At 48.3% G+C, this 15,778-nt stretch overlaps 1 protein-coding gene across 2 annotated transcripts; it reads right to left on the bottom strand.

Annotated features, from left to right (window-relative positions):
• Positions 1-1,360: 1,360 nt before the first annotated feature.
• Positions 1,361-14,983, bottom strand: SLC66A3 (solute carrier family 66 member 3). Of its 2 annotated transcripts, none has more exons than XM_077291434.1 (7): positions 14,599-14,983; positions 8,959-9,041; positions 7,777-7,846; positions 5,836-5,893; positions 5,082-5,202; positions 2,719-2,760; positions 1,361-1,966 (listed from the first exon to the last, which is right to left on the bottom strand). In XM_077291434.1, exons 1-7 carry the CDS (start codon positions 14,745-14,747, stop codon positions 1,869-1,871), a joined length of 621 nt encoding a protein of 206 aa, XP_077147549.1. In that variant the 5' UTR covers positions 14,748-14,983; the 3' UTR covers positions 1,361-1,868. The 2 variants fall into 2 exon arrangements, with proteins under 2 accessions (XP_077147549.1, XP_077147551.1); XM_077291436.1 differs by lacking the exon at positions 14,599-14,983 and adding an exon at positions 10,851-10,868.
• Between the last annotated feature and the right edge of the window lie 795 nt (positions 14,984-15,778).

Genomic DNA, 15,778 nt, shown 5'->3' with positions numbered 1-15,778 from the left:
TGCTGCGTCCTCTGCGCCCGGATGCGTGCGCTGCAGTGACGCATGCGGCGCAAAACGCGGAGCGCTGTCATTCAAAACACGTCCACTCATTTTGGTGTTTAGTCCCAAAATGGAGGATGGAAGAAGAAAAGGGTTGGACAAGGAAATGACATCATTTTTTTTTTTTTTTTCCCCCCACTGCAGTAAACTTTATTTCTGTCAAACACAGACAATCTGCAGACAAAACTGCATCAAAAAACGCACTAAAAAACGCACCAAAAAACGCACCTGCGTTTTCTGCAGAGACCTGCAGTTTCAGTCAGGAAAAAAAAAGGATGGAAATCCTGAACGTGTGAACATAGCCATAAGGTCAATGTCATGGCCTGCAAATAGTCCGGATCTCAATCCATTTGAAAATCTTTGGTGGAAGTTGAAGAAAATGGTCCATGACAAGGAGCCAACCTGCAAAGCTGATCTGGTAACAGCAATCAGAGAAAGTTGGAGCCAGATTGATGAAGAGTACTATTTGACACTCATTAAAGGGAACCTGTCACCCCCCCTCAGGCGTTTGTAACTAAAAGAGCCACCTTGTGCAGCACTAATGATGCATTCTGACAAGGTGGCTCTTTTAGTTATGCTCCCTGCACATGCTGGAAAACGCTTATAAAATGTGCCCCCTCATACTGTGAAATCGTCCCGGGGGCAGGTCTTTCACCCCCTAATCAGACGCAGCACAGCCATCAATCCGGGCCTGTGCGCGCCACCTCCTCTGCTTCATTAGCGTTCCCGGCGCCTGCGCTGTATATATTTTTTTCCGGGCATGCGCAGTTGCGCTGCCCTTCAAACTTACAGCGCAGGCACCAGGGAATGTCTTCATAAAAGTTTTTCTATAGGCTTTGTTAGTAGTGTAAATAACAATAAAAACTGCTTGACTCTCCAGCCGCCTATCCCCTGTGCACTGAGCAAACTCCCCAAATTCTGTCATGTTTCAAAGTGTTGTTACACCAGTGATTGATGAATCACCCCCTTTATGTTAAGACAGGATTTTCACAAACTTAGGGTGCAGTAAGACGGCCATATAAATCGGATTGAGATCAGAATGCAGTGCATGGACTGACTGGCAGCTCTCCAGCCCTGAGTGTGACCGCTTCATGTATTTCTATGCTCGGGAGAGCCGCCAGCCAGTCCCTGCATTGCGTTCTGATCTTTGTCCGATTTTATAACGCTGTTGCCCCAGCACCACACATACATGTAACATATTTCTCTTGGCCTGTTCTTAGCTGAAATTTGGTCAAATGTGAAAATGTATTTTCATTAAAGATATCCCAATAGAATATGTAACAAAGTAATAGAAGAGCTGCACCAAAGTCAGTAGTAATAAAACAAAAAAAAAAACCATTGCCACATGGCCAAACCCTGTACAGCGTATATAGGAATGTATTATGTCCACAGATCATGGCATGAGTGTCATTTCCACTCGAGGCTTCTGTAGAAATCCATTCATGGAAACATCAACATGTCTCCAAAAGAAAATTGGAGGTAACAGGCAACCGGCAGGGTAGTATCGCTCCGTACAACATTTTTTTTTTCGGCAGGTTATAGCCTGCATCATGTATTGTGTCTGACTTATCAGGCGGGGGCTCCCTGATCTTATTGCCCCCTAGGAGTGATTGTGAGGATGTTTAGGGAATCTTTATATAAGCGATTGCTCTATATACAATATAAATGTAGACGCACTGATGGTAAAGGCGCAATCCTGCACGTAAATCATTGGCTTGTGCAGTGTGACTTGTAATCAGACAGGATGGTGATCAGTCCCCGGCAGGAGGGCTGCGTACATTTTGTGCCCGTTCTGGAACGTATTAGTACATGAAAGTGCATGTGTCGCCTCAGTCCTTTTTCTTGTCATCGGATTTCTTCCGGTATTTCAGGATGACAAAGACGACCCAGCAGTTGAGAATCAGCAACACAATGAACCGCACAAGAACTGAAAAAGAGAGAAAGAAAAATGTTGTTACGCTAGGAGGTCTGAAAAGACGTCCTGTCATCTCTACTCGCATGTCCATTTTAGTAATTATTTGGGTCTCGGGTAAAGTTTCTCCTTGACAAGTCAATCCTGGCATGTCAGAGTGAGGAGACTTATAGGCCATGCATGCTCCTCTGGGAAATTAAATATACAAATTGCCTCTTCAGAGAGGAAGAGGACTAGAACTCTAGACCCACCTATTGGAAGCAGTGATCTTAGAAGTCAATATCGACCCTAAGGACTTGGGCTAAAAGCCAAACCAGAATCTCAATTTGCACACACGGTGTTTCCCCTCATCAGTGCAAAGTATGAGATCTGATTTGTTTAGGTGGGAGACAAACACGCTTTCCCTGCATGTGTTACGTCTAACAGCCACGGGGACTCGAACATATTATTCGAGCACGCCGAAGACACTCCCGTTAGCACCCGAGCATGCTAACACATGAGCACATTCGCTCATCACTACTGCCTAATGGTGAACAAATAGTCTCTCAACCTTGGCACCCCTCTACCAAATGACCACTTGCCCCATTGTTTAGTTTATGGATCCACTTGATTGATACTTGTACAAGAAGCGGCGCTGTGCCAGTTAGTACACCATCGCCATCCAGTCAATGCTAGTAATAGCTGATTATTGGGGGTGCTTAGTGATGAACCCCCACGGATCTGATACTTTCTTTACCATTGCACCATCCGTCCGCTTTGTGACGTACCTGCAATGTCCCCCGTACTCATCAATGTTGTAAATATCCTTGCTGCAAACAAAGAACAAAGACAATGATTAAAGAAAATAGAAACACATTTAGAATATTTATACTATACAGTGGATATTAAAATGCAAGTTTTTTTGGTCACGGAGAAAAAAAAACTAATGAAGGAAAATCATCCAGCTTCATAAAAATTGCAAGCTTTTATTTAGAAAATATATTTAAAAAATCCATGTCATGATTGTCAGACACAACGCACTTCGAACGCAAGCTGCGTTCTTTAACCCCTTAACGACCAGTATTTTTGGTTTTTCCATTTTCGTTTTCTTCTTCCCAGAGCCATAACTTTTTTATTTTTCTGTCAATATGGCCATGTGAGGGCTTTTTTTTGCGGGACGAGTTGTACTTTTGAACGACATCATTGATTTCAACATATCCTGGAAATAGGGGAAAAAATTCCAAGTGCGGTGAAATTGCAAAAAAAAAAAAAAAAAGTCCCACAGTATTTTTTTTACCATGTTCAATAAATGCTAAAACTGAGTTGCCATTATGATTCTCCAGGTCATTATCCAAAGTTTGTTATATAAAAAAAACACAAAACAAAAAAAACCACGCCATTTTCCGATACCCATTTTTTGGAATCTCGGGTTGGCAATACTAAATGTGTGTATGTTTGTTTGATTTTTTTGAATGGGGCGAAAGGGGGGGGGGGTGATTTGAACTTATTTAAAAAAAAAAAAAAATTTTTTTTTTACTTTTGCATGCGTATGTAGTTTCCATGGGAGACTAGAAGCTGCTGTTGTCTGATCGGCTCTGCTACACACAGGCCATGATCAGATCGCCTGTATGTAGCAGAAATGCTCACTTGCTTTGTGCGCCGACCACCGGGCAGCACTCATAGAAATCTGGCTCTGACAACCATAGAGGTCTGCTGGAGTCCTCTGGTTGTCATGCCAACCCATTGGTGACCCGCAATCACATGACGGGGTCACCGATGGGCAGGATTTCCACCGCGCTTGCTGGAAGCGTGAGTTAAGTACCGCTGTCAGATTGACAGCGGCATTTAACTAGTTAACAGCCGCGGATAGATCTGTATATACCAGCTGACATGTGCCTGGAAAAGTGCGGGCTCAGCACCGGAGCCTGCACCAAACGTGGAGTCCGACATCGTCGTACTATTACACCCGATGTCGGAAAGGGGTTAAATTTCGAACAGTGACATTACCTAGCCGTCTCTCAAAAATTGCTGAAAAGACCAGAAGAAAATTGTTCTGGGATGCTGTCAAGAAGGCTTAAAGCAACATTAAGGCTATGTGCACACGTTGCGGATTAGGCTTAGGAATTACTGGTGCGGATTCTGTCTCTCCTGGCAGAAAACACACCTGCGGTTTTTTGTGCGTTTTTGCTGCGTTTTTTACCCCTGCGGTTTTCTAGAATGGAATGGGTACAAAAACACTGCAGATTCACAAAAAAGAAGTGACATGCTACTTCTTTTAAACCGCAGCGTTTCCGCAGCGGATTTTCCACAAAGTGTGCACAGCATTTTTTTTTCTCATTGATTTACATTGTACTGTAAATCAATTGCGGATCTGCAGTGTTTCTGCACTGCAAAAAACGCTGCGGATCCGCAGAGAATCCGCAACGTGTGCACATACCCTAAAGGAGCTGCAGGCATTTCTCGCAAGTACTGCATGTGACAACAATCTCCTGTATTCTTCATGTTTAGCCTGTGGGGTAGGGTGGCAAGACAGAAGCATTTTCTTAAAAAGAAAATACTCTGTGCCAGGTTATGCTTTGATAAAACCTACATCAAGTCTGCTAAAAAAAAAATGCAAAAAATATGTTGTGGTTTGTACCTTTTGTCCTTAATTCCAAAAGGACCTGTTTGGTGCGAAGCCAACATTGCACTTCACCAAAGAACACCATACCCACAGTGAAGCATGGTGGAGGCAGCATTATGCTTTGTGGCTGTTTACTGGCAGCTGAAACTCAGGTTTTAATTAAGGTGGAGGGAATTATTAACAGTTGTAAAGATCAGTCAATTTTTCAACAAAACCTTCAGACCTCTGGTACAAAGCTGAAGGTGAATTTCAACACAACAAAAATAAAACTAAGCATACCTCCAAATCAACAATATCCACTGTATAAATGTAATGGTGTCAGGGGTTTTCTGGCATCTAATAAATTTTAAGTCATCCTATGCTGCAGGCACTGATCTCCTGGCACAGGTCTGTGACACACCAGCACTGAGCAGCCGCAGCAGCGTACATGTCAGTCGCAGTCCCACCCCCATTCATTTGCTTATCATCTGTGGTTGTATATAATAGTAGCCGTGTCATGTTCTCAAAAAATGATAAAAAGTGACCTACTAGCGCAGGTGTACGTCGCCATAGCCCATGTCAGTGCACTTGCTTGTCCAGAGTCCTTTGTTCGCCATAGGTGCTGCAACTGCAGAAACTTGCTTGATGCACTGATCAGAGTACATAAATTCTGCAGACATAAATAATTGCAGTTTCTTCAGAAATATAGGATGATAACATAGGTGACATTTTATTACTACATTTCCATATAGTCTTCTACCCAAAATCCCCACAATGGCCCAAACTGCAGTGAATTAAAGGGGTTATTCTCATCTCGTCAAATGGGTAAAATTGCAAAATTCTTGGAGAAAGCAGAGGGTATATTAATTTTATACTTTACTGCTCGGTGCCTAGGTTACCAGCCACGTCTACAGTCTATCAGCAGTGGCCTGTCTCCTATGTAAGGAGCGGGAGCATGTAAGTGCTGCTCTGAACCTGGATGAATCGCCAAATTTGTTCAGCTTCAGTCCTGCTACGCTCCATCTGCAGGCAGCATGGGAGAATGTATGGCTCAGCCATGATGCTGGTGTGAACCGTCACTCTTCAGGAGCGCACCGCCACCACCCAAGCAGGGAGGCAGAGGACCAGTACACTCTCGAAGAAAGGAAGATGGGAACAACTCAAAAAAGTAGATGTAGAGGTGGCCACGTGTGTGCATCTCTCCATTCACTACATCAACAGCCGAGCGTTGTGGGACCTGCATCTGTCAGATACTTATGGCATATCATGTAGTACCCACCTAAGGGACGTCCATTGTACTCACCAGTGCTATGTCTATGATCCATTTATTGAGAACCAATATGTTCCAGAGACCGAAAAACCTAATCTGTAGTTAAGACGTGCAAACAATGGTGTGATGAAACGCGTGGTCATTAAGGCCACGGGTCCACAGATATAAACCCTAGAGCGCGAACCCACCCAGGTCAGTATTCTGCGGTGGCTGGACGGCATCTGCAGCTCTTCTTGTGATTAGCCGGCCTGAATGACTGCTCACCAGAGTCGCAGAGGCCAATTTGCACGGCTCACATCCAGCGGCCATAGAATACTTACCTGGCGCCTGAATCGGGATCATGCAAATTTATTTGCTCATCTCCAAAAAGACAATCTGCTAATGAAGAGGAATAATGACCTTGGACTGAAAGACAATGGAGGTAATCCACCGACACATCCGTGCCAGAAATTGGGAGATTTAGTGTTGGATTTCTGCTGCTGATTCTATATTAACCCCTTCAGGACCGGCGCTTTTTTCAGTTTTGCGTTTTCGTTTTTCGCTCCCCTCCTTCCCAGAGCCATATTTATTTATTTTTTTTCCGTCAATATGGCCGTGTGGGGGTTTAACTTTTGAGGGGAGTTGTACTTTTCAATGACACCATTGGTTTTACGATGTCCCATACTAGAAAACGGGAAAAAAATCCAAGTGCGGTGAAATTTTTTGTCTAGGTTCCTTTTTAGCTAAGTGGGGGAAAAAAAAAATTCTAAACTTTACTAAAAAAAATTGCGCCATTTTCTGACACCCGTAGTGTCTCCATTTTTCACGATCTCAGGTTGGGTGAGGGCTTATCTTTTTGCGCGCCGAGCTGACATTTTTAATGATACCATTTTGGTGCAGATACGATCTTTTGATCGCCCGTTATTGCATTTTAATGCAATGTCGCGGCGACCAAAAAAAACACGATTCTGGCATTTTGAATTAATGTCTCACTACACCGTTTAGCTATCAGGTTAATCCTTTTTTTTTTTTTTTAATTGATCGGGAGATTCTGAACGCGGCGATACCAAATATGTCTGTGTTTGACTTTTTTGTTGTTGTTTTGAATAGGGCAAAAGCGGGTGATTTGAACTTTTATATTTTTTATAAAGTTTTTTTTTTTACTTTTGGCATGCTTCAATAGCCTCCAAGGGAGGCTAGAAGCTGCCACAACCTGATCGGCTCTGCTACATAAGGGGGATGCTCAGATCGCCTCTATGTAGCTGAATTGTTATGAGCTCCGACCACAGCAATCTCAAGGAGACCTCTGGTTGTCATGCCGACGAACCGATGACCCCCGATCACGTGATGGGGGTCACCGATGCGCGTATTTCTGGCCCGATGGCCGGAAACGCGATTTAAATGCCTCTGTCAGAGTTTGACAGCGGCATTTAACGAGTAAGGCCTCTTTCACACTTCCATCTTTTCAGATCCGTCGCAATCCGTCGTTTTGGGCAAAAAACGTATCCTGCAAATGTGCTTGCAAGATGCGTTTTTTGCCCATAGACTTGTATTAGCGACGGATGGCCACACGTCGGGTCCGTCGTGCGACGGATCCGTCGTGTTTTGGCGGTCCAGCGTCACAAAAAAAGTTCAATGTAACGTTTTGTTGTCAGTCGCGTCCGCCATTTTCTACCGCGCATGCGCGGCCGAAACTCCGCCCCCTTCTCCCCGGACTTCAGAATGGGCAGCGGATGCATAGAAAAACTGCATCCGCTGCCCACGTCATCCACAAATTTCAAAACAGCTGTTCAAAACAGCTGACATGTACCGAGAAAGATGTGGACTCACCGCCGGAGCCCACATCAAAGCGGGGGATACCGACATCAGCGTACTAATGCGTCCAATGTCAGTAAGGGGTTAATGTGACAGTATTCATAGCGTAAATGGTGACCATACTTAATGCTGCGATCTGCCTGTCTATGGGCTCACAGCCAATCTTATAAGGAAGGATACATCCCGGAGTAAGACAAGGCGCTGCTCATACGGCCGCTGTAGTACAGGATGAAGAGTAGAAGCACGACATCTGCAATACACAAGGAAGAAAATCAATGACTGGTGTCTCCCTGGGACCCACCATGGATGCAGCATTAAGACACATACTCAAAAACCCGGTAGCGTTGTGGACTAAAACATACCCGGCTGCAATCATACAGCCGGAGACTGATTCATTCTGCCTGTGGCACCGGCAACACAAATCTGATGACAGATTCACTTTAAAACAGGATTACATCTTGTCTCCTATTGACTTCAATGGGAGTGGAGTTGCAGAAGCCAAAAACAGCCAAGGCAAGCGAAAAGACCTGTAGTGTCTGGCTCTGTATACATTTTACTTCAAGCTGCAGGACCTGAAAATCAATTAGGGGCCCGGGTGTCAGATCCCCACCGTTCTGATATTAAAGACTAGTGATGAGCGAGCGTGCTGGGAAAAGGTGTTATCTGAGCATGCTTGGGTGGTAACCGAGTGACTTCGGCGTACTCGAAAAATGAGTCCCCGCGGCTCCATGTCTCACAGTTCTTCGACAGTTACAACACATGCAGGGATATCCTGCTGCTTAGGCAATCCCTGCATGCGTTGCAGCTGTCAAGCAGCCGCGGGGACTTAACATAATACTCGAGCATGCTCAGATAACACCTTATCCCAGCACATTCATTCATCACTAATGAAGACCCATCTTAAAAAATATGCCATCAGTATCAAAGTTACAGTCTGTGGGATAAAAAAGAAAAAAAAAAATGTATAATTGGTGGGGAAAGTGCTGAAAAAAAATTACATGTAGATAACTACTAGTAAATCTATTGTTTTTTCCAAGTGGGCGTGATGCTCGACTCTTCTCCCCGAGGGTCATACTCTCTTGGCTAACAAGACTAGATTTATATACAGGGAAGAGCCTATATCACAGGAACAGAGAGGAGCAGGAAAAAAAAAAAACAACACCGCCAGATTCAGGAGAGCAGCAACAGGTAAGAAATTACATATTTATGGCAAGCGAACAGGTTCCCCTTAAAAAACCCACAAAATATAATGCTGGATGGGGTGAAAAGAGGTAAGCGATAAGTGATTTGACCTCGAGTGATATTTGTCTTATTTACAAAGGTAAACTGAGAAGATCTGCTGCTTCTTCAGACTTCCCTTACCTTGTGCTATGAGGATTGGATACTCGAGATAAGTCTCCATCGGGTAGTCATAATACATTTGGTACCTCAGAAACACAAGGAACCTAAAGAGAGAGGACTCGTATTAAACACATATGACCATCGGATGCAAAGATGACCCCGGCTGCCTGGCCACCCCAGCGGCGCCCTGCAATCGTGTGGCGGGGGCAAGGAGCCATCGGCACACTGCAATCGTGTCGCGGGGGACAAGGAGCCATCGGCACGCAGCAATAGGGTCGCGGGGGACAAGGAGCCATCGGCACGCAGCAATAGGGTCGCGGGGGACAAGGAGCCATCGGCACGCAGCAATAGGGTCGCGGGGGACAAGGAGCCATCGGCACGCAGCAATAGGGTCGCGGGGGACAAGGAGCCATCGGCACGCAGCAATAGGGTCGCGGGGGACAAGGAGCCATCGGCACGCAGCAATAGGGTCGCGGGGGGCAAGGAGCCATCGGCACGCAGCAATAGGGTCACGGGAGGCAAGGAGCCAACGGCACGCAGCAATAGGGTCACAGGGGACGAGCCATCGGCAAGCTGCAATCTTTTTGCGGGGGGGAGAGGGGGAAGGGGCCCCGGAACAGTCACGTTAAGTGATCATGCCACATAACTTTGGCCGTCTCAGACAGCAGCAGTTTGTGGTCATGCATACATATCACATATCAGGAGGGGATTAATGGAGCCAGTTATAGTTTACCTGCAAAGTGGGTGTATTCTTCAGATAAATGGGGTCCCAAAGGTCCACCCCCCACTCGTAAAGTGCTGGCCTATCCTACCAAGCCAAGTGCTCTAATACAGCGGCACTGGTGCATTAGGGGCCTCAACTCTGCACAGATTTTATGTTGAGACCCAAGAACAATTCTACGAAAAATACTTATTTTTTTCCTCTTCCTTAAACAGAAGAATTCAGTGCACCCGGTGTGTGATGTGTATAGTGCTCAGTTACCTGTCCGGGCAGGAACCCAAATATCCACACCCACAAGCTACACAAGGCACGAAAAGATAAGAACCCTGATGTTGTGGCCTGTTCTGCCCCAGAGAGTGAGCGCTGACTAGTGCGGCCTGCGCAGGGTTAATCACAGGTTATGTATTCAGTACTAGCAGCACGATGGGATAATGGAAGCTGCGCTGCTCCTGTAGGGTAACGTTCTGGAAACCGATGGGGGGCTCGGGGCTTGTATCCCCAATCTAAAAGCTACCAGACAACCCCTGTAATGGGACTAGATGGAGAGCCGACTGCTGAAAGAGTTAATGGGTGCAGAGAGTTAAATATGGAGAATTGTGTTTGAATTTTTGCCTTTTTTTGCAGCTGAAGATTAACATGCGAATAAACACTAAAAAGTCCATTAACGTAAAGGAAGAAAAGACCAGAATAATGAAGGGCCGCAATATGTGCAGTGGAAGGAACATAAAAAGTTAAGGAGAGCAGAGCGGGAAGCGTAAAGAGTTTGTGAGTGCACGGCACCTGGAGAAAAAAAGAAGAAGAATAATAGTTTATGGGAGCCGAGCAGGAACATGAATGGGTCAGAATAGAGAACGTAATAAGCTAACTGGGCAGAGTAGGTGGCATAAGGAGGTTAAACATCAGTGTGCGAAGCATGAAGAGTTAACGGGAGCGGCGCCCAAAGCTTAAAGCGTTAACAGGAGCAGTGCGCAAAGGGTGAAGAGTTAACGGGAGCAGTGCGCAAAGGGTAAAGTGTTAACGAGAGCAGTACACAAAGCGTAAAGAGTTAACGGGAGCAGTGCATGAATCAGTCAACGGGATTGGTGCCCGAACCTTACAAAGTTAAGTGTGAATCATAAAGATTCAACAGTTGCTGGGGGCTGCAGACACTTATTACCCCGTCACCTCCAGCCGTACTGACTGTACACCTCACCCTGTCACCTCCAGCAGCACACTGACTGCCCACCTCACCCTGTCACCTCCAGCAGCACACTGACTGCCCACCTCACTGTCACCTCCAGCAGCTCACTGACTGCCCACCTCACCCTGTCACCTCCAGCAGCTCACTGACTGCCCACCTCACCCTGTCACCTCCAGCAGCTCACTGACTGCCCACCTCACCCTGTCACCTCCAGCAGCTGCACTGACTGCCCACCTCACCCTGTCACCTCCAGCAGCTCACTGACTGCCCACCTCACCCTGTCACCTCCAGCAGTTCACTGACTGCCCACCTCACCCGGTCACCTCCAGCAGCTGCACTGACTGCCCACCTCACCCGGTCACCTCCAGCAGCTCACTTTCTTGCTTGAAAAAGACCGGTGATCGGTCGAAAGGTTGCTGCTTTGCTGTTTTATCATGGCTGAAATAAAGACTTCTTTTATTGGACTATAAGGGTATGTTTCCACGTTCAGGAAACGCTGCGTTTTTGACGCTGCGTTTTTCCGCAGCGTCAAAAACGCAGAGTCCAGATGTTACAGCATAGTGGAGGGGATTTCATGAAATCCCGACTCCACTATGCGTTAAAAAACGCATGCGTTTTTGCGGCGAAAACGCACATGTGGTGCGTTTTTTCAAAACGCAGCATGTTGCTACAATGAGCAAAACACGCAGGCACAACTGTTATGATCCTTAATGGCTGAGGATCACAAATAGACCAGCAAGTGAATAAACTAAGGACGAGCTCTAGGGAGATGGTAACTGGACTGATCGCAAATCTGAACCTATCCAAAACAACTAGAGGTAGCCGGTGAACGTGCCTAAAAAATTCCTAGACGTCTCGAGCCAGCCTGAGGAACTAGCTACCCCTAAAGAGAAAGAAAGACCTCGCTTGCCTCCAGAGAAATAATCCCCAAAGATATAGAAGCCCCCAACAAATATTAACGGTGAAGTAAGAAGGCGGCACATGCATAGGGATGAAATCAGATTCAGCAAAAGAGGCCCACTAGTACTAGAAAGCCGAAAATAGAGCAGGGGTCTATGCGATCAATAAAAAACCCTTACAAAATATCCATCCTGAGATTTCAAGAACCCACACACCAACTAACGGTGTGTGGGGAGAAACTCAGCCCACTAGAGCAACCAGCAAGCGAGGGAATTACATTTTAGCAAGCTGGAACAGAAAACATGAAAAACATTGCTGATAAAAAAATTAGCAAACAAAACTTAGCTTGAGCTGGATGGACTGGGAGCAAGGTAATCAGGAGGAATCTGAGTAGCACTGAATACATCGACAGCCGGCAACAAGTGGAAGTAAAACAGAGCTATATAGGAACCTCCCAGAGGATAACGAACCAGCTGATAGCCAGAGACCAGCAGGATAACAGACAAAGCCACCAGGGGGAGCCCAAAGCAAAAGTCACACCATACCACCAGTGACCACAAGAGGGAGCCTGAACACAGAGTTCACAACACACACCGCCGGTGACCTGCCAGTGACCTCAGGTGCAGTTTTGGTCAGGATTTTACCTGCATAAAATCCTGACCAAAGCCTGAAGCAATCCTGAACGTGGACACATACCCTAACACCTGGTTGGAGCGCTGTCCTTCTATTTTGGAATATATGCTGTACCCAGGAGGGTTCCCTGGATTTGGAACGAGCGCCTTATATAAGTGAGTGCTGTCAGCAACCTTTATACTATATATGCCCACCTCACCCGGTCACCTCCAGCAGCACACTGACTGCCCACCTCACCCGGTCACCTCCAGCAGCTGCACTGACTGCCCACCTCACCCTGTCACCTCCAGCAGCTCACTGACTGCCCACCTCACCCTGTCACCTCCAGCAGCATACTGACTGCCCACCTCACCCGGTCACCTCCAGCAGCACACTGACTGCCCACCTCACCCGGTCACCTCCAGCAGCTGCACTGACTGCCCACCTCACCCTGTCACCTCCAGCAGCTGCACTGACTGCCCACCTCACCCTGTCACCTCCAGCAGCTCACTGACTGCACACCTCACCCTGTCACCTCCAGCAGCTTACTGACTGCCCACCTCACCCTGTCACCTCCAGCAGCACACTGACTGCCCACCTCACCCTGTCACCTCCAGCAGCACACTGACTGCCCACCTCACCCTGTCACCTCCCGCAGCACTGACTGCCCACCTCACCCTGTCACCTCCAGCCACACTGCTCACCTCCACCCTGTCACCTCCAGCAGCACACTGACTGCCCACCTCACCCTGTCACCTCCAGCAGCACACTGACTGCCCACCTCACCCTGTCACCTCCAACCGCACTGACAGTACACCTCACCGTCACCTCCAGCAGCACAGACTGCCCACCTCACCCTGTCACCTCCCGCAGCACACTAACTGCCCACCTCACCCTGTCACCTCCAGCAGCACACTGACTGCCCACCTCACCCTGTCACCTCCAGCAGCACACTGACTGCCCACCTCACCCTGTCACCTCCAGCAGCTCACTGACTGCCCACCTCACCCGGTCACCTCCAGCAGCACACTGACTGCCCACCTCACCCGGTCACCTCCAGCAGCTGCACTGACTGCCCACCTCACCCTGTCACCTCCAGCAGCATACTGACTGCCCACCTCACCCTGTCACCTCCAGCAGCATACTGACTGCCCACCTCACCCGGTCACCTCCAGCAGCACACTGACTGCCCACCTCACCCGGTCACCTCCAGCAGCTGCACTGACTGCCCACCTCACCCGGTCACCTCCAGCAGCTGCACTGACTGCCCACCTCACCCTGTCACCTCCAGCAGCTCACTGACTGCCCACCTCACCCTGTCACCTCCAGCAGCACACTGACTGCCCACCTCACCCTGTCACCTCCAGCAGCACACTGACTGCCCACCTCACCCTGTCACCTCCAGCCGCACTGACAGTACACCTCACCGTCACCTCCAGCAGCACAGACTGCCCACCTCACCCTGTCACCTCCCGCAGCACACTAACTGCCCACCTCACCCTGTCACCTCCAGCAGCACACTGACTGCCCACCTCACCCTGTCACCTCCAGCAGCTCACTGACTGCCCACCTCACCCTGTCACCTCCAGCAGCACACTGACTGCCCACCTCACCCGGTCACCTCCAGCAGCTGCACTGACTGCCCACCTCACCCTGTCACCTCCAGCAGCTCACTGACTGCCCACCTCACCCTGTCACTTCCAGCAGCTCACTGACTGCCCACCTCACCCTGTCACCTCCAGCAGCTCACTGACTGCCCACCTCACCCGGTCACCTCCAGCAGCACACTGACTGCCCACCTCACCCTGTCACCTCCAGCAGCAATGACTGCCCACCTCACCCTGTCACCTCCAGCAGCTCACTGACTGCCCACCTCACCCTGTCACCTCCAGCAGCACACTGACTGCCCACCTCACCCTGTCACCTCCAGCAGCACACTGACTGCCCACCTCACCCTGTCACCTCCAGCAGCACACTGACTGCCCACCTCACCCTGTCACCTCCAGCAGCACAGACTGCCCACCTCACCCTGTCACCTCCAGCAGCAATGACTGTCCACCTCACCCTGTCACCTCCAGCCACACTGCTCACCTCCACCCTGTCACCTCCAGCAGCACACTGACTGCCCACCTCACCGTCACCTCCAGCAGCACAGACTGCCCACCTCACCCTGTCACCTCCAGCAGCACAGACTGCCCACCTCACCCTGTCACCTCCAGCAGCTCACTGACTGTAGTGTACATCTTACCCTGTCACCTCCAGCAGCAAACTGCTCAGGCTCAGCCCCTCTGCAGACCTGGCGGCCATTACTGCCAGGATCTGGGGGAACTTCAGCACCATGCACACCACCAGGGTGCTCCAGTTGGCGAACACCAGTAGCTCCGCGCTCAGCTCCATCTTGTTCCCTTCCCTCAGCTGCTAAGTGTAAAAAGTCATGAGAGAAGATGGGATTTCCTCTTCCTCAGTGTCACAGATGGGAGGGAGATGGCGGCTCCTCCCTGCCGCCATAAATTAGCAAGTAGGATGAGGAGGCTGAGGATGACAACATGCAGCAGGGCTGGGGATGGAGGGAGGAGACGAGAGGATAGCTGCAGGTGATCAGTCTATTGCTGCCATTATTACCTCCTCAGGGTAAGGCCGGCCTCACACTCAGCGTATGTAAATACGGTCCGTTTTTTACGGCCGTAATACGCAGAAAAGTCCCCAAAATAGTGATCCGTATGTCATCCGTAGGCAGGGTGTGTCAGTGTATTTTGCGCATGGCATCCTCCGTATGTAATCCGTATGGCATCCGTACTGCGATATTTTCTCGCAGGCTTGCAAAACCGACATCTTATGGATTTACGTGCTCAAATGTTCGTTAAAACATATATACAGTATATATATATATATGTCATTGAGACACATATATAGATATATTCTGTATTTATATTTAATTCAGCACGATATATGTGAAAAGCCGGTAATTCAATTGCTCCTTCACAAACCCGACAGGATATGAGACATGGTTTACATACAGTAAACCATCTCATATCCCCTTTTTTTTTGCATATTCCACACTACTAATGTTAGTAGTGTGTATGTGCAAAATTTGGGCGCTGTAGCTGCTAAAATAAAGGGTTAAATGGCGGAAAAAATTGGTGTGGGCTCCCGCGCAATTTTCTCCGCCAGAGTGGTAAAGCCAGTGACTGAGGGCAGATATTAATAGCCTAGAGAGGGTCCATGGTTATTGCCCCCCCCTGGCTACAAACATCTGCCCCCAGCCACCCCAGAAAAGGCACATCTGGAAGATGCGCCTATTCTGGCACTTGGCCACTCTCTTCCCACTCCCGTGTAGCGGTGGGATATGGGGTAATGAAGGGTTAATGTCACCTTGCTATTGTAAGGTGACATTAAGCCAGGTTAATAATGGAGAGGTGTCAATTATG

Source organism: Ranitomeya variabilis, chromosome 2 (genome assembly GCF_051348905.1).
Source record: "Ranitomeya variabilis isolate aRanVar5 chromosome 2, aRanVar5.hap1, whole genome shotgun sequence".
In the NCBI taxonomy this organism is placed as follows: Eukaryota; Metazoa; Chordata; class Amphibia; order Anura; family Dendrobatidae; genus Ranitomeya; species Ranitomeya variabilis.
The sequence above is the reverse complement of the archived record's forward strand: the minus strand, read 5'-3'. Positions and strand labels throughout refer to the sequence as shown.